Here is an 18,944-nt window from a genome sequence, read left to right as displayed (position 1 = left end):
GTAATAGCCTAAGATGATCGTAAAATATAATTTCCCTAAGTAAAAATATACAACTCTAATTACATTTAAGAAATCAGATTTTTCTGATATACTCTGTTCTTCCAATGTATGATTTCAAATACAACACTATAACTTTGTGATGACGAACTTATGGCACATGTGCCAGAGGTGGCACACAGCAGCTCTTCTGGTTTCTGGCGTGCGCATGTGCATGGGCCACCTGGTCTTTGGGTTTCTGGCACATGCATGTGTCCCGGCCAGCTGGTTTTCGCGCATGCCAGAGCACCGGAAACCCGAAGACTAGCTGGCCAGTGCTCACACACTCACGCGTTCTGGTTTAACCACTTGATGCCGAAAAAGTTCACCATCACTGCTATAGGTAATCCTCCATTTACAGCCATTTATTTTACTGACTGCTTGAAGTTACAACGGAAGTGAAAAAAGTGACTTACGACAGGTTTTCACATTTACAACAGTTGCAGCATCCCCATGGTCAAATAATCAAAATGTGGGCACTCAAGAACTGGCATATATTTATGACAGTTGTACTTTCCTGAGGCAATGCGATCGCCATTTGTAATCTTCCCAGCTGGCTTCCAACAAGCAAAGTCATTAACCAACAGGAATCACTTACCAACTGCAGCAATTTCATTTAACAACTGTGACAAAAAGGCCATAAAATGGGACAAAACTTAACAATTGCTTTGCTTAGCACAGGAAATTTGGGGCCCTATTGTGGTTGTAAGTTGAGGACTACCTGTATAGGAAATATATCCAATAATATATAAGTTTGGGGCATACATTAAAGTGCTAGCGCTCTGAAGATACCCTGTCCACCAAGAAAGAGTGCCGTCAAATATTCCGCCCAGATTACACAGCCAGCAGCAGCCAATTAGAGAGGCAGTTCTACGACAAGCTTACTGCTTCTGTGTTTTCTTATACAGCGTGTAATACTAATAGTAGGAAATGAACCTTTTGTTTGGCCAACTTGGATACGTCTTCCTTGCTGGTTCTAAATCTGACAGTCCTCCCCCACCCCTTAACGCCAAACAACTAAAGCTCCACAGCCCATTGACTGTCTGTAACTAAGTTTGTGCTGGAGTACCCGTCTCTGTTATGAGGTAACATTCATGACCTGAGATTTGATGGTCAAATACAAAAATGTCTACTTTGAAAGTATCCAGCAGCATGCAATGGGAAATGCATATGCCATTTTTCAATTTCCTAATGTTTGAAGAGTTCCACAGAGCCTCAAAGAAGACTAATATCATGCATGATTTGGCATTCTCTGTGCTAAAATGAAGGCCTCTGATATGTGATAAATCTCATGCCCTATGCTTTGATGGTTAAATATGAATATTTCTGTTCCAGTTACCTGAGTGCCTTATGATGTGTACATATTTAAAGTATTTCTGGAGAATACTTTTGGAGGAAAAAATATATAAATACCACCCTTCAATTCTTTTAACTATCTGAACTCATTTAAACGTAGCCTAGTGAGAAAAGGTACAGAAATGTCCTATCCAATTCTTTCATTTGCTGTATTCTAGCAATCAGGTATATCATTTATATGGACATCTTTGACAAACTAATGTAACCTTAGTTCATTTTACATTATTGGTATAGCCCTTCTTAACATAGCTATTTGTGCACTTTTTCTTTGTGTGAAACTCTACTTTTTATCGTTTGTTTAGTTTACTCGAGTGTCCTGCTATCTTTGTAATATTTGAATGCTAATCTTGCTTATTTTTTTCAACCCATTCTGTAACCCGCCATTCTTAGAAATATGAGCATTAGAATCTTGTCCTGGATACATTGACCAGAAGGTTCTCTCTCTCTGTGTGTATTCCTTACTATCATTTTGTAATTATTAGTTTATTAAAAGTATTGTGGAAAATAAACACCATGCTTGCCACTCACTCTGAGAACAATCTGAGATGTGAAGTGTATGTGTGATGCTACGTTTTCTGACATTTCTAGACCGGATATTCCTTATTGACCCAGGAGCTCCAAAATATCTCCTTTATGATACATTTATGAAGTTCTGGCATCCCACCCTTTTCAATGAGGATATCCACTATACGTACAAAGGGCTTCATGTGCTCAGGGCTGCTTTTTCATTCCAGGGAGGAAGGAGAAGCAAGAAATCCAGATAAGGACTGCAGCACATTTGAGATCAAGGTGCAGGTGAAAGGCCAACAGAGTATAATTATCACGGTATATTACTTTTGATGGAAAAGATTAAGGATGTTTGGTGGATGTAACTTTCAGACTAGGAAAATAGTACACCTCATTCTGTGACATGATAAAGAGAACAGGCCATCATGGTTCAGAATTCGCATGCCAAATAAGCACCAAAGACTTTTGAGGATGCCTTATCATAATACTGCTTCTCTAGTGCTTTGGCTGGATGAAATCTCTTTCTTGACTATAAAGCAGTGTGAACAATGTCACATTAATCTTTTCCTGTGAAACACATTCAACTTTTAATACATTTAATGCACAGCATAAAATCCAAATATAAACACCTCTTTTTAACTCTTTGCAAAGTCTTTTTTTTTTTTTACAAACTAGGACATTAGATGGATAGGATCCTTGTGCCTGATATAGATTCTTCATTAAGGCTTAGCTTTACCAGCCCCAAAAGAGTCATGGGTTTTTTCATCCTTCTGCAAATCATCTACCGTAGCTGAACCGGACTTTCCTTGTTGGGACAAAGCCAAAAGCTCTAATCCCGTCTTCAGTGCTAAGGTACAAGGAAGATGAGAGAAGTTATCCCTTCCCTAGTTCTCATATACCTAGGAGAAACCATGGATAAATCTTTTAAACACTCTGGGTGCCATCAGACTTGGAACATGCAGAGAGGACCCTTCATGCATAAAGCTGTGCACATCAACAGCACTGTTCACACCTGTTCACAGGTTCAGTGAGTGAAACTCCATTTCATCTGTGCTACAGAACGTGCATTCATTTCCACCACGTTTTTTTTTAAACATGCCTGTCTTCACCTCTAGTTTATTTCAAGTTGCTGAAATAATTTCATATGATCTAGCAAATGCAAAAAATATCAATGCGATACAGGTTTGCTGCAATATATAAGCACGGGAGGAAAAAAAATATCCACTGATGTTTAAAATGGAAAGGATTTGAGCTTTTCCATTCATTCATTATTTTTGGCACAGTTGAGTGTTTACATTTGGTAGTCTGAAATAAATACATTAATATTATTTATTCTAACCGTATCTATAGCTATATATAAATTCACCTTCCAGTAAACAAGTACTAGAGATTTTTTTAAAATATTTTTTTTTTGCTTATAATGATTTTGTAATTTACTTTCTCTTCATTTTATTTAACTTTTTTTTTCACTGACTGCAACATGCTCAGGTTGACTTTCCAGTCAATTTCACCCAAATTCCAACAGGAATTGGTTTATAAATTGGTTCCAACTGGAACTGGTCATTTGGAATTTCCATAACAGGAAATTATCATATGTGCGCTTCAACAGGTAGTCTACATTTACAAATCAATGTGTCTAATTATATCTAATGGAGAGAAAAGATAACAATTTGAAATGAAACATTACATGGGAAAGAAAACACATCTAAGTGTCTGAGCAAACTCATTTCTTTCTAAATGGAAAGGGCATTATCTATCTCAGCGTTTCTCTACCTCGACAACTTTAAGATGAATAGATTCACCTCCTGGAATTCTTTCCTTAAATTCTTAAATTTGCTGAGGTTGAGAAATGTTGATCTATCCTCTTTTGCCCTTCTAGAGCACGAAATGACAGCAGCCTGTAAGCATCAAGATGCTTTGTTTGGCCTAGCTATGTTACAACAGCAGGTGGCCAACCAATGAGTACCATTTGCCCCCAGGTTCGTCAATTCAAAGCCTCTGTCGGGAATCATGGCTATATCCTCCAGGAGACCCTCGGTTTCTTTGAGGTTTGTATGAGTCTTGATACGAATCAGAGTACTCTTCTTCCACCAGAGGGTAGTGATCTCGGCTGTGTTGGGAACTGGAAGACAAGCGGTTCCTGCTCTTCCGAGCCCTTTCGTTGTGGTAGTTTTCATCTGAGGTCATTAGACTTCGTCGTTCGATTGGAGAATTCTCGGTAGAATGGTTGCTATGCCTCAGACGTTGGCTCTATAAATAGCAAAGCAGTTAAACATTAAAAAAGGTGGGGGGAGGCTGGATGCCACAAGTTTGTGTCACTCTTCTGAATCTGTTTGCAAGTTTGTCCCGAAATCATTGATTTAACATATAATTGGCTGCTGTTTAATATATTTAGGCTCACCATCTGCTTTCAAAAGCTGAGGTAAAGAAAACAGCAGAATGTGGTGCCTTGGTTTAATTTAAAATACTTGGCCATGAGAACAGAAAAATCAGATCTCAGGTTTACTGCCTGGTGAAAAATTTAAAAGCCATCTTTTAAAACTTGAAAATAAGGCCCACCCTGAACAAGATCTTAAAATAGGCTTCTGTTGAAGTTCTAAATTCATCTGCTTTTCATTCCAAGCTTTATAGAAGATCTGAAATATTCCACTGCTCAGCTCCTGCTATGTATTACTTAACTTACCTTCACCTACAATTTTTTTGCTCTATCTATACTGGATGAATTCATATTTACATTTCTTAGTAATGGATTATGAAGTAACTTCCTTATCTCCAAGTTATTCAAGTCAAGGGTATAATCCTTGAGTGTGGGCTAATACTGCAATATATCACTGCTATTTTCTTTCTGCTTGCTGACAATTCTAGAATTAAGTAGGCAACACAGATAGGCAAAGCAATCTTGTCTCTTACTAACATTTGGAGTAACTACAATGGCTAGTACAAGCTCATAGATAAGCTGCGAACACTGTAGGCATGTTTAGTTTGATTTGCAAACTGGCCCAAAGGCTCTTATTATTTAGTGTACAAACTAAGAGTCACTACCCTGTATTGAGATATGTGTATGTGTATGTATGTATGTATATGTGTATATAAAGGTAAAGGTAACACATATGTGCTAGTCATTCCTGACTCTATGGGGTGGTGCTTATCTCCGTTTCAAAGCCGAAGAGTCAGCGCTGTCGGAAGACGTCTCCGTGGTCATGTGGTCAACATGACTAAACACTGAAGACACACGGAACGCTGCTACCTTCCCACCAAAGATGGTTCCTATCTTTCTACTTGCATTTTTACATGCTTTCGAACTGCTAGGTTGGCAGAAGCTGGGACAAGTAATGGGAGCTCACTTCGTTACGCGGCACTAGGGATTTGAACCGCTGAACTACCGACCTTTCTGATCAATAAGCTCTGCGTCTTAGCCACTGAGCCACTGCGCCCCTATAGATGGTCCTAAATATGATATAGTTGATCAGCATCTCTGCAAGTAGTTGCAAGCTTTAAAAAAAACCCTATGGGTCAATGCCTTCATAAGATGGTATGAAACAGCCTTTATAAACCACGCAGGATCTAAAATTTATTCCTTGGGAAAACAGATTAACAGTGAATGGAACTGGGGTATGTGGGGATTGTGCTAAAGCCATCTAAGAGAGTTTGATTTGTCCATTTCATTTGCCCTTGCTTAGGAGCAAAGTTCAAGAGAAGGGTCTGGCCAACACAAACAAGATGGAAAACGAAAAGTTTCACAGTTAAAAACAAGCATGTTTCCACAGAACTCAAACTGTTGCTCGTACAGTCAACCAATCACTAAGCAGAAACAATGCTATGTGTAGAACCTGGCCCTAAAATATTAAACACAAATTCAAAAGTTAAATGCCTTCTTCTGCATCCATGCGGTGACAGAAAGAAACAGAGCACTTAGATAGTGAACGAGTATATTAAAAGCCATCAATTTGACTAGCAGATTGAGTTTGTGGGATTTGCTTAATCCTCCAACTGACATACAGACTATGGGAAGTGTAACACGTAGTAAAAGCCACACACATTGTGCTGAGTTGTTTAGCGACACTGGCCTCCGTGCATTCTCTGTGCACTTACAAACATAGACAACTTGAACTGATAAGACATTTTCCCCCCAACTTAGTAAAACACGTACTTCTGATTAAGGACTATTTACATGCCACGTTTGAAGTGTCAAAGGCCCGCCGTTTTTGAGCTATCCCTGTGGAAAAAAATGTTCAGAATCTTTTTATAATTGGAATAATATTTTATTAATCATTTTTTAAAAAAATCAGAACAGATGAACCAATTTTTTCTGAACTGTTACCTCGAAGAAGAAATGAGGCAAACTACACTAGAGGCAGGGCATTAGCATCATATTAATACACAATTTTTGTGAGTTGATCAACCTGGAGAAAATAATGAAACTAATCTATTTGCAACAATTGGTGGCACCATAACATATCTGACATGCTTATCTTTTCAAGAAATTTTTGTGCAGCAGGTTTTTTCCACGATAAAAAGGGAGGATCTGGTTATGTTCCATCATCCCCTTTGATTTATGTACAACAATCTTAACGTTACTCATATTCTATTTGTATCCGAACAAAACTTGCCAGCATTAAAAAGAAACCAAAGTAGCTACAATTTATTTTTCTTGACTAATAAGATCAGTTAATCCAATGCATATATCTGTGCATTACCTGTTGGCTGTGGCATTATAATAACATAGAAGGAGTTGTAGAATGATCACTAAATATTTATATCACTTGTTCACTCCCCTTTTCAAGGGACACATCCAGTCAAGATTCATTATGTATTGAGACACTAAATAGTGTTACAATCGTTGCATACAGATCTGGAAATGTTTTCCCCCAAAGTCCAGTGGAGCCAGTATCATACAAAAAGAATTTACAGACCTGCCACATCTGATTGTATTTTGCTACTACTTGCTAGTGAATTTACTAAGTGAAGTTCACTGTCAGGTATATTTTCACTCTTACTAATTGTATTCCAATGCAACAAACCCACAGAATGCATTCAAAAGCACTGTGAGGCTCAGATGAATTACAAATTACAGGAGAATTCCCATATTTTTTTCAATTATCAAGAGCTTTATACCAATCAATGGAAGTAACCTAATCTTTAATGGAAAATGGGGCAGAGTCACTTAGTTCAGTTGGGCAGCTATAGAAATTAAACAAACAAACCGCATGTTTAAATCTCTAGGCACGCTGGTTTCCGAATACAGGTGTCTTCTTATGAGCCATTGGGCTCTGATACAGGATACGTAAGTGCATACCACCAATGACAAACTCATGAGATTCATACCTGTAATCCAGAGATCGCAGTAGGGTAAGGGGATAGTGCAGTGGAGCCAAGGTTTCTTCCAAGCAAAGGTGTCATAGGTGTGCTACTGGTAGTGTGTGTAGCACGCCAGTAGGCCTCAAGGTACTCTGCCAAGTGTTCACAAGCATCTTCAAGTTGATTTTCATCCAGAATAACATCAAACATTTCCTGTTCAGAACATAAGCATTACATTATGTTATTATCAAACTCAGACTAGGAATGGTGATTTTAAAAACAAACTCTTGATCTCAAATACACTATATTGCCGAAAGGATTCGCTCACCTGCCTTTACTCGCATATGAACTTACTGTAAGTGACATCCCATTCCTAATCCATGGGGTCCAATATGGTGTCGGTCCACCCTTTGCAGCTATAACAGCTTCAACTCTTCTGGGAAGCCTGTCCTCAAGGTTCAGGAGTGTGTTTATGGGAATTTTTGACCATTCTTCCAGAAGCGCATTTGTGAGGTCACACACTGATGTTGGACAAGTTTACGTGGCCTACCACTTCGTGGCTGAGTTGCTGTCGTTCCCAAACACTTCCATGTTCTTATAATACAGTTGACAGTTGACTATGGAATATTTAGGAGCGAGGAAATTTCACGACTGGATTTGTTGCACAGGTGGCATCCTATCATATTTCCACGCTGGAATTCACTGAGCTCCTGAGAGCGACCCATTCGTTCACAAATGTTTGTACAAACAGTCTGCATACCTAGGTACTTGATTTTATACACCCGTGGCCATGGAAGTGATTGGAACACCTGATTCTGATTATTTGGATGGGTGAGCGAATACTTTTGGCAATATAGTGTATGAGTTAGACTTATGTAGCAAGATGGTTAAACTTAATTCATAACCAAATCCAAACCTAACCCTACACTTCCCACTGCAACTTCACAATGGTAGTCTTCACTTAATGACTGCTCATTCAGTGACTGTTTAAAGTTACGTTATTGCTGGAAAAAGAAATTTACAACCGGATCTTGAACTTGTGGCCATCACAATATTTTCCCCATCATATGATCGGGGTTCAAGCACTTGACAACCAATGAACATTTGTAATAATTACAGCATCCTGCAGTCATGTTATTGCCCTTTGCAACCTTCACAAACAAAGTAAATGGGAAAGCTAGTGGGAATTCACAAGTTGTAGTCATGTGATGTCACACCTAAGGACAGCATGCAATTTGATTAATGACCACAGCTTGAACAGATGTCATAAATTGGTCATGGCCATGTTCTGCTCACAGCAGGGCTATTTCAAACTTATTCTATGGAATAATTTTCCCATTTCTTTTGGATTAAACTCCTATGCCACATTCTTTATGCTTTTATTCACCTGGAATCTTATAGTTTAATACAGCTTTCTTCCTCTGGTGTTCTCCATATCTGTGCGGACTGCAACTCCTAGAATTCCTGACCCAAATCTTTCACTAGCAGGAAACTATGAAAGCTTGTAGTCTCCAAACATGTGGAGATTACCAAATTATGGAAGACTGCCATAACTTTATCCTTGATATACTGTCACATTTCTCAGATAGAAGTCTTCCATGCGCACTTGAGTGAGAATTTGCACAGCCAAATTATTCATCTTCCAGTAACAACTAGATCTCTGAAAGAAAATGTTTGTAATGGAAACGAATTTTGTAATAGTTGTTTCAGAATAACAGCTGAAACCTTTTACACTGTGCAAGATAAAAGAATGAGGACATTTAGAGTATAGTATAACAAAAATGTTGTTTTTAAAAACTCTTTCTTTACACAGCTCCTACACCAGGACATTCTGTATAATAAATGCTGATGCTTACAGCATTTGCATAATAAGAGCTGATCTTAGCATCAGCATATACTGCCACTATGAAAAATTCATAAGGATTTGGAGCTGATAAAGGATTCTTAATTATTAACATTCTACTTCAGAATCTAGGTTTACAATACAATGTAAATTAATTTGCTGTATGTTAAACTTGCTGTATGTTAAAACATTTTCTCTGTTAATAAACATACCCAAACTTGCCAGATATACAGAAAGAAATTTGGTGTATAATGTACTGTAGATAGATGGATTCAAAAACCAATATTCTCAATGGGTATGGTATGTGTAAAGGGAACTATGTGTCAATAAATAACTACAGATGACTTACGATGTCTTACGACCACAATTGTGTCTAGAACATCCATCACAATAAGGTCTTTAAATAAGTTGCCCACAATTTTACGACTCTTGCCGAAGTCATTCTGCAAATGAAGTCTGCTTGTTAAACAAATCCAGTTTCCCCCACTGAATTTGCTTGTTGGAAGCCCCCTGGAAAGATTGCAAATGGAGATCACATGACCCCAGGATGCTGCAACTGTTGTAAAGAATTGTTGTCACATGATCTTGGTTTTTTATACCTTTTTGTACCTTTTACCTTGAGTGCGAGGACCGGTTGTCCAGTAATTTTGTTTAGTGATATTGTAACTTTGAACAATCGTTAAATGAACAATATGTACTGTTTTAATATGGAAAGGGTGAAATCAGTGAACAAGTAGTATCAACTGGGGAAGTCAATGTAGCAGATAAGTCTCTTTAAAAACTCTCAAAAAGCTGGTTGTTGGTTTCAGCAGTTGCCAAAGATTTTACATATGAATCCCTGAGCAATGTAAGCCTTCAATCCTGTCGTAAATAAAACTACAAGAAAGACAAAAATGTGGATGTTCACGGTTTCCATGGACACTTTGTCACTCAGACATCTGCCTTTTTTTTTCAAAATACATGTAAATGTATGCTTATTATTGATATGTTATTATTTATTAAATGTTTATGCCACCCTCTGGGTGGTTTATGAGTTATAAAACATTAAAACTACACAGCTTAAAGTATTATTAAAAACTGTACAGGTAGTCCTTGACTTACAAGAGTTTGCTTGGTGACCACAATTATAACAGCACTGAAAAAAGTGACTTACGACCATTTTTCACACTTATGACCATTGCAGTATCCCCCACAGTCACATAATTTATATTCACATGCCTGGCAACTGACTCATGGCTGCAGTGTCCCGAGGTCATGTGATCACCTTTTCAACCTTCCGACAAGCAAAGTCAATGGGGAAGCCAGGTTCACTTAACCACCATGTTACTAATTTAACAACTGAAGTGATTCACTTAACAACTACGGCAAGAAAAGTCGTAAAATGGCCCAAAACTCACTTAGCAACAGAAATTTTGGGGTCCATTGTGGTTGGAAGTTGAGGACTACCTGTACTAAAACCCAAACTTATAGAGCTAATCTCTCTCTCTCTCTCTCTCTCTCTCTCTCTCTCTCTCTCTCTCTCTCTCTCTCTCTCTCTCTCTCTCTCCCTCCCTCCCTCCCTCCCTCCCTCCCTCCCTCCCTCCCTCCCTCCCTCCCTCCCTCCCTCCCTCCCTCTCTCTCTCTCTCTCTCTCTCTCTCTCTCTCTCTCTCTCTGCACTGGTAATTCAGATATTTTCATTATATTCAAATAGTTTCATGTATGTTCGCCAAATCACACAATATAAGAAGAAACATAGTTAATGCTTTCTGTCTTCCGTTTGCTTCCTAATAATACTGTTTGAACACCAGGCACTCAGCTTCCCTTGTCTTGCCTTTCATTACAAGAAATGCAGAAATCATGGAAAATTACTTAGTAAGGAAAATGTAATACACTGGACCGCACAGAGAGCTTTCATTTTCCTAGTGCACATTTCTCTGGTGTTGTGGGTGGAAAGGAAGTGGGATGTTAAAGAAAAGAACAGTAAATGCAGTCGCTACTATAATCCTACACATCACAGCAGGCCCTGGCCATGATTCTCTGGCTGGAGATGGAAAGAGGAGAGCTTCTTTGCCAAGACTCATGACCTAACATATTTTTTTAACACATTTGGGATTTAACACAACTCTCTTCTCCTGAAAATAAATTTATTGGAAAATAAAGCACTTCATTCATGCAAAGGATTCTGCTATCTCTATTTTTATTATTTATATAATTTTTTAAAAATGCAGTCCTGAACTTACTGGCGGACACTGTGCAAGCTTATCGGCTGCAACCAGTTGGACATTTAAATGTTTGCTCTGCGACTTTCCTCTTGACTTGATCAGTCGCTGTAAAACCTGAAAAGACAATGCAAAGTAACAGTGAGGTTGTTTCATGGCTGTCAAACTTGTTTTTTTTAATGACATGATACTTCACATTTTATGCTTCACCTAGTAAACTCAAAAGTTTGTTGTATCTCTATATAAGTTTGTCCTCCTCTGGTAGAATTCTCAATATTATTGCTGGATTTGTGTACTAAAGGATCAAATTAAGTCTGGATAAATCCTGCGCCAAGGGATTGGATCCTCTTCAAACATGGTGTCTACAAAAATCACTGCCTGAACTCTTATCTAGCTCTGGACAAATATTTATTAGCATTTAATTTAAGAGCATTTAATTTAAGTGCTTTGCAAAATACCAAAATAAAATAATTTTATCCATATGATCTAACCTCTACACTTGAATGTGATCAAAGGAAAGGCAGAGAAGAATAATATGGTATCAACAGGATGATTTCAGGCATGTTTCACCAAAGGAAAAGAGTTGGCATTGAAAGTTGAAGGAGAACAAATACTGCATTTTTCAGAGTATAAGACACACTTTTTTCCTCCTAAAAGAGGCTGAAAATTTGGATGCGTCATACTCTGAATGTAGCCCCAGCCAGCCCATACCCTTCAACCTCTGCAAATCCTCTTCCTCGCTGCAGAGATTGCCACCAACAATGGCTTGGGTTTTTGGGCTCCGCGCTTTGCGTTTTCAGCCTCCAAATGCTCGATGTGCGGTACCCAAAATGGCAACCCGGAACAGCTGCTGCCTTCTCTTACCCCTTCCCTGCTTTGCCTGCTTTAGTCACTGGAGCTCCCTCTGACAATCAGCTGTACTTTTGAAGCACAGCCCCCACCACCCCCAACCTCAAAACCAGAGAGCGAACTAATGTGCTGAAGCTGACCAGGCTAAGGACTTGCCAGATGAATACCTGGCAGGCAAATTTCCCCCACCCCACCCCATTTTCCTCCCCAAAAACTAAGGTGTGTCTTATACTCTGAAAAATATGGTAATTGAATGAGTAAGTAAAGTACACTGTCTTAAGAGCAGAAGATAAGACAGTGGAAAATAAGGTCTTCTTTGGAAAATAAATAATATAATGTGATAGCATTCTCCACCACAGATTAGAATATTTCCTGAATATCATTTATGGTAATTTCTAATCAAAAGTATATTTTCTCCACTTTTATTAAGTCAGTATAAATCAGTCAGGTTCCAAGTACCTCTCAAATTTCTATTTTTAGAGGCATGTCACTTGTATGCTTTCATGATTTGGTTTGAATGTTGTTCAAGTGCTACTAATTCCTTTTCATTCTCTCTCTAGAACCTAATAATTCCTTGTGGATTTTCTTTTCTCTATACGCTCATGATCCTGATCATGTGATCAGAATTCAGATGCTTGGCAACTGGTTCAAAGGTATGGCTTTTGCTGTATCGCGGGGTCATGTGATCACCTTTTGCAACCTTCTGACAAGCAAAGTCAATGGGAAAGCCAAATTCGCTTAACAACTAAGCTACTCACTTATTAACTGCAGTGATACACATAACAGCTGTTGCAAGAAAAGTCGTAAAATGGGCCAAAACTCACTTAACAAATGTCTCACTTAGAAACAGAAATTTTGGGCTCAATTGTAGTTGTAAGTCAAGGACTACCTGTACTGTTCACTTGATATAACTTCCAATTTAATACATGGCGAAACATAATACATTTTACAAATGTTCAGCTGTTCTGAGGTAGTTTCCACTGAGGAGTGAAATTATATCTAAGTACAACTTAAAGCTACATTATTTCAATCATGGGCTAGAGATAAGATGCAGGTAACATGTCATACACAAAGCAAAGAAAACTATTTCCATATATGAATGTATGAATGGAGAAAGGCTAAGAGACAAAGAGGCCTACCTTTGGAGATGACACTTTAACATGGACAATAATTGGAGCTAACGATGTCTTAATAAGTTGTGCAGGGTGGTTAATTGTATCTGCATCTAAAACAACCAATTGCAAGGATCGTGCCAGTTCAAAAATTCGTTCAATCTCACTTTGTACTTCCGCTGAAAAATGAAAAAGACGCAGAAAACATGAGTAACATATTTTGGAACAAATCAAAGTACTTAAGTACAACTTTGAACTTCATATACAGTATTTCCACTGTGAAGAAGATCCATCTACTATAGAGATGTGCCTTCTAATCATTGTGTATGTAACATTAATCATGCAAAACTGAACTAAGAAAGAAAACAAATAATAAACTACCATTATAGGATGTATGGTAAAAAAGAGAAGGTTTTAGCATCTACATGCTTTATTCAGTACCAAAACATGACGTCTCCCAATAGTTTAACATGGGGAGAAGTGCAACATGGATACTGGAGGACCAGGATCTCCATTGCTCCTCTCCCATTATCCCCAATTAAAATTGCTTGCTTAGGGAAGAGCAGAAGTACTATAATAATGTGCTCTCAATCCCCAACCCTCATAGTGACACAAAAGAATACCATGATTGATGACACTAAAGCCCACTAGGAGATCTAGTAGACCAAAGCCAATTGCTCTCTCCCCACTAGGTCATCCACAAAAGTCGTTAATGTGGTTTCCATCCCATGTTCAGGACTAAAACTGTTGCCCAACAATATAAGTAATCTGATTTTTCCAGAATCCTTGGTAATGTTGATCTACCATCTTCCTCCCAAAGGGAAAGTCAGGGACAGGACAGTATTTGCTCAAAATTACTGCATCCAAGGCAACCCTCTTGAGAACTTGAAAGAGTTAAGGACAGTATCTTCTACTCCAGTAATGAAGCACTGACCACTGCCTTGACCCAGCTCCTTGTTTCCTCTCTTGGCAAGGATCAGAGCATGGCAATTCCATGTTTTTGTAACAGAAGATAATACTTCTCCCCTCCTCCACAAAATTTGGGGCTGGGGTGAGGGGGAGGAAATAGCCATCACCATGTAAAACTATCACAATCTATTTCTGGGGAGAAAACTTACCTAAACTGGACCTGGTATTTGACCGTTCAATTATTGCCCTTTTGCTTGGATTATTTAAAACAGATCTCTTGGCAAGAGAAATGTCAGCTGTCACTCTAGTTATTGATATCCTACCAAAAAACAGGACAGAACAAAATGATTTAAATGCAAGTTGTGAAAAATGTTAAATTGCCTTTTACAACACAACATTCTAAAAGAAGCACTATATTGTACAATCAGGGAGGCAAACAATTCTGCTGAAAAGCAAAGCTATTTCATTTACCAAAAACATTTATAAAAAAGCCAGCAGAATACTACTAATGGATCATCATATTGATGCTAGCAAAACACGTACCGTTATCGTTCACTGTTTCTGTATACAATGCGTTCCTTCAATTTAATTTCAAAATACAATATTTACTTTATTTAAACTATTGTAGTAAGGGACTTCCTAGTGGGCGAAATAAGAAATGGTGTGCCTACAAACTGTGGAGACAATGCTGAGGTGAAGATTATTTATCTATTTACTAAGTCTGCATTACGATTACTATTAATCTTCTCATCGTTCCCATCACCCATCTCCTCTCACTTATGACTATAACTTTGTTGCTTGTGTCCTTATGATTTATATTGTTTCCTAGTATGATTTGATTGCTTACTTGACTATCATGAAGTGTTTTACCTTCTGATTTGTGACGAATATAACCTTTTTAAAAACAATACAGAGATCTTCTTATCAGCAAATCATAAGGACCTGGTGAGGGTTCCTTTCACCAAGATTAAAGATTAAAACTAAATCAAGACAAATGAGGATTTAAAAATAATAAAAAGAAAAAGGCTGCCTAAAAATGTAAAGTTGTTGCTAGTTGCGAAGCTGTGTCCGACCCATCGGACCCCATGGACAATGTTCCTCCAGGCCTTCTTGTCCTCTATCATCTTCTGGAGTCCATTTAAACTCACGCCTACTGCTTTGGTGACTCCATCCGGCTGGTTCTCATTCTCATTCTCTCTTGTTCCATTCTTCTTTTGTCCTCAATCTTCCCCAGCATTAGGCTCTTCTCCAGTGAGTCCTTCCTTCTCATTAGGTGGCCAAAGTATTTGAGATTCATCTTCAGGATCTGGCCTTCAAAGGACAGTCAGGGTTGATCTCCTCTAGGACTGACCGGTTTGATCTCCTTGCCTTTATTTAAATTTAAAGTGGGAAGGTTTAAAATGAACTAAGGGGGCAGTTCAGTTTGGAATTACTTATTTTAAAAAGTACTGTTGAAATAATTAAATAAATTATGCATAGTTCCATGGGGAAAAGGATTGTTTAGATTTGCCAAAGAAGTCAATTCGTTAGTTTTGTAAGCAAAGAAATAAGATGAAAGATCATCTGACTATAAAACTGCAGAGTGCTAAATGGGTCCAAAGAGTTAAGGATATAGGGAAAAGGGGGAGGGGGGGAATAAATCTAAAAAGGACATGGAGGAAAAATGTGTAAACAAAGAAAAAATGAATTAAAAAATTGAAGACTATACTGAAGATGAATGGGGAGGTTGAACAAAATATGAATAAAAAAATGAAAATAAGTCAGAAGCATTAAATCAAGACATTATACATTTTTTTGACAATGTGATACTGTTTGATTCAAATGTGAAACAATTCTGTTTGTGACTGACAGCAATTACAGGACAATCTGGTGAAGATATCAAAGAGAAGGTTGATGAAGCCTTAAAAAATTTCAATAAGGAAGAAGTAGTAGAATTGATACAAGAAATGAAAAGTCAGGAAATGCACCAAGAAATAACAAGACTTGTCAAGAAGAAGTCAAGAGACCAGGTCCTACATCATCTCAATATTAAGCACAGGATTATTAATGGCAGAATACTGCAGAAGAGAAAAGAATATAAAGTTGACCTGTTTGATCAGGGATAAGATCGTAAGTATCTTTATAAAGTACTGGAAACCCTTTATGAACTTTTGGCTGAGTATGGATAGAAATGAACTGATGATTTGCCACATGAAAAGAACTGGACATGGGAAGAAATGAATTGTGTATGCAAGTTTAAATGAGAGGAAGTATTAAGTTTGTATGAAACTGCTACAAAGGTCAAAAGTTTCTTTAATTTTTTTTAATTTTGTGCATTTTTCCTTCCTTTTTTTGAATTTCACTTTCAGTACATCCTCATATTTTTGTTTTATTTATTTAAAAATCTTGAATAAAAATTATGTAAAATTATTGTATAAAAAACCATTTGTAATATTTAGGATTGAGAAATAAATCCATGTGCATTTTTATTCCACAGGTTTACTCTATAAGGCTGCAACCACCTCACCAGCAAAGAACTTGATGGCAACCTTGATTGTTTTATATCTTCTCTTCTCACAAAAGAGGAGGGTGTAAACGCTTTGTCTCCCCATTGTAATGCTAGTTAGGGTTAGGGTTACATATTAGTAGATTAATATGGTAACTGGCAACCCTGACAGTTATCATATTAATCCACTACAAACAACAATTAGTAACAGAATTATTCAACAATATCTATATTCATTACTGTACATTTTTTATCCCAACACATCACATTTATTATATTTATTGGAGTACCCCAAGGATCTGTTTTAGGCCCAGTACTCTTTAACATCTTCATCAATGATTTAGATGAGGGAATAAATGGGGAACTCATCAAATTTGCAGATGACACCACGCTGGCAGGAATAGCCAACACTCCAGAAGATAGGCTAAAAATACAGAAGGATCTTGACAAACTTGAACATTGAGCACTATCTAATAAAATGAAATCAATGGTGAAAAGAGTAAGTTTCCACATTTAGGCAACAAAAACGAAATGCACAGGTACAGTATAGGTGGTACCTTGCTCAACATTAGTAACTGTGAAAGGGATCTTGGAGTCCTAGTGGACAACCATTTAAATATGAGCCAGCAGTGTGCAGCAGCTGCCAAAAAAGCCAACACAGTTCTAGGCTGCATAAACAGAGGGATAGAATCAAGATCACGTGAAGTGTTAATATCACTTTATAATGCCTTGGTAAGGCCACACTTGGAATACTGCATTCAGTTTTGGTCACCATGATGTAGAAAAGACGTGGCGACTCTAGAAAGAGTGCGGAGAAGAGCAACAAAGATGATTAGGGGACTGGAGACTAAAACATATGAAGAACGGTTGCAGGAACTGGGTATGTCTAGTTTAATAGAAAGAAGGACTAAGGGGGGACATGATAGCAGTGTTCCAATATCTCAGGGGTTGCGACAAAGAAGAGGGAGTCAAACTATTCTCCAAGGCACTTGAGGGTAGAACAAGAAGCACTGAGTGGAAACTAATCAAGGAGAGAAGCAACTTAGAACTGAGGAGAAATTTCCTGACAGTTAGAACAATTAATCAGTGGAACAGCTTGCCTCCAGAAGTTGTGAATGCCCCAACACTGGAAGTCTTTAAGAAGAGGTTGGATAGCCATTTGTCTGAAACGGTATAGGGTTTCCTGCCTAGGCAGGGGGTTGGACTAGAAGACCTCCAAGGTTCCTTTCAACTCTGCTATTGTATTATCTTCCAAATGTTGGCATGGTGATCGATGGATGGATGGATGATAGATAGATAGATGCATAGCATATCATTCATATATCATATGTCTTTCTAGATATTATAAATCAGTGCTATCCTGCCTTCCTAAGAAGGGAATTGATATTCACTTCAAAGGTGGAGAGATTTTATTTAAAGATGAAAGAAATAGTCCAATAAAATGTACATTTAGGCATATGCTCAATTTGGCAAAACACTCTTCTTTCAAGCAGAAAGGGTGAAAAAGTCTGGCCTAAGAGAAATCTCTTTTATGCCGAACAGACAAGGCTGATCTTTATGGGTTATGGTGCTCCTCAGTTTTTTTCACGTGTGGTACAAAAATACAGTCTGCAGAAGATTTATTCATAGCAACCCTTGACTTGCCATTGACAGTTACCATGGTTTCCTATAGGAAAACAATGATGCCCAGTTTTCATATTTAAATACTGCACCAAACGACATCTGTCAGCAGCAATGACAAAATGCTTGCTCTGTACTTAATATAAAAATTTCCTTCTCATAACCAGGCAACAAGCTTTAGGTAAGTAAGATAATTCAGAGCTCCAGGAGAGGGCAAAGTGAAAGTATTAATGAGTATCATCACCTAAACTAACATTCAGTGATATGATGCATTTAAATGCAAAAACATCCATTGGAGCTCCGATCTAACTAGGATCACCTTAAAGAGCTTGCTCACAACCTCTTAGTTGTAGGCATAAACAGAGTTTCAATACTATAATGTATATAAAAATATTCATATTTCTATTTTCTTTGCTGGTTGAGAAGCAATTGAAAATACTCTATGCAATTTATTTAGCCATGTAATTTAATACAACAGCACTCCATCAATATGTCATTTTATCTTTAAAAAGGTAAAAGCAGTTTGAGTCACATGGAAAATTTGGTGCTTAAGCAACTGTGCTGAACCAAACTTAAAATAACCACTTTATTTTTAAATGGAGGTATGAGACCAGGGGTGGGTTTCAACCGGTTCGCGGCAGTCCCTGCAAACCGGTTGGTCGGCGAACCTGGAAGTAAGTAACTTCCGGGAACGGCGAAGGGCGCACCCGCCCGCCCGCACTCTTTACCC

The 18,944-nt window shown here is 38.0% G+C and overlaps 1 protein-coding gene across 4 annotated transcripts in view; it reads right to left on the bottom strand.

Moving 5' to 3' along the window:
* Positions 1–3,270: 3,270 nt before the first annotated feature.
* Positions 3,271–18,944, bottom strand: part of CACNB4 (calcium voltage-gated channel auxiliary subunit beta 4) — a 116,556-nt gene continuing 100,882 nt past the window's right edge. For 3 of the 4 annotated variants that reach the window (XM_087710514.1, XM_014068452.2, XM_087710528.1), the window contains 5 exons: positions 14,319–14,428; positions 13,228–13,379; positions 11,261–11,356; positions 7,225–7,410; positions 3,271–4,149 (listed from right to left, as the gene is read on the bottom strand). In XM_087710514.1, coding sequence (XP_087566640.1) covers positions 3,889–4,149; positions 7,225–7,410; positions 11,261–11,356; positions 13,228–13,379; positions 14,319–14,428 — 805 coding nt within the window. In that variant the 3' untranslated portion in view covers positions 3,271–3,888. Of the gene's footprint in view, positions 4,150–6,049; positions 6,116–7,224; positions 7,411–11,260; positions 11,357–13,227; positions 13,380–14,318; positions 14,429–18,944 lie in introns of all 4 variants that reach the window. The other variant, XR_015696061.1, reaches the window with a different exon arrangement.

Source organism: Thamnophis sirtalis, unplaced genomic scaffold, assembly GCF_051295495.1.
Source record: "Thamnophis sirtalis isolate CommonGarterSnake01/CBP01778 unplaced genomic scaffold, rThaSir2_p1.2 scaffold_1, whole genome shotgun sequence".
Taxonomy (NCBI): Eukaryota; Metazoa; Chordata; class Lepidosauria; order Squamata; family Natricidae; genus Thamnophis; species Thamnophis sirtalis.
This window is presented reverse-complemented; position numbering and strand designations above follow the sequence as displayed.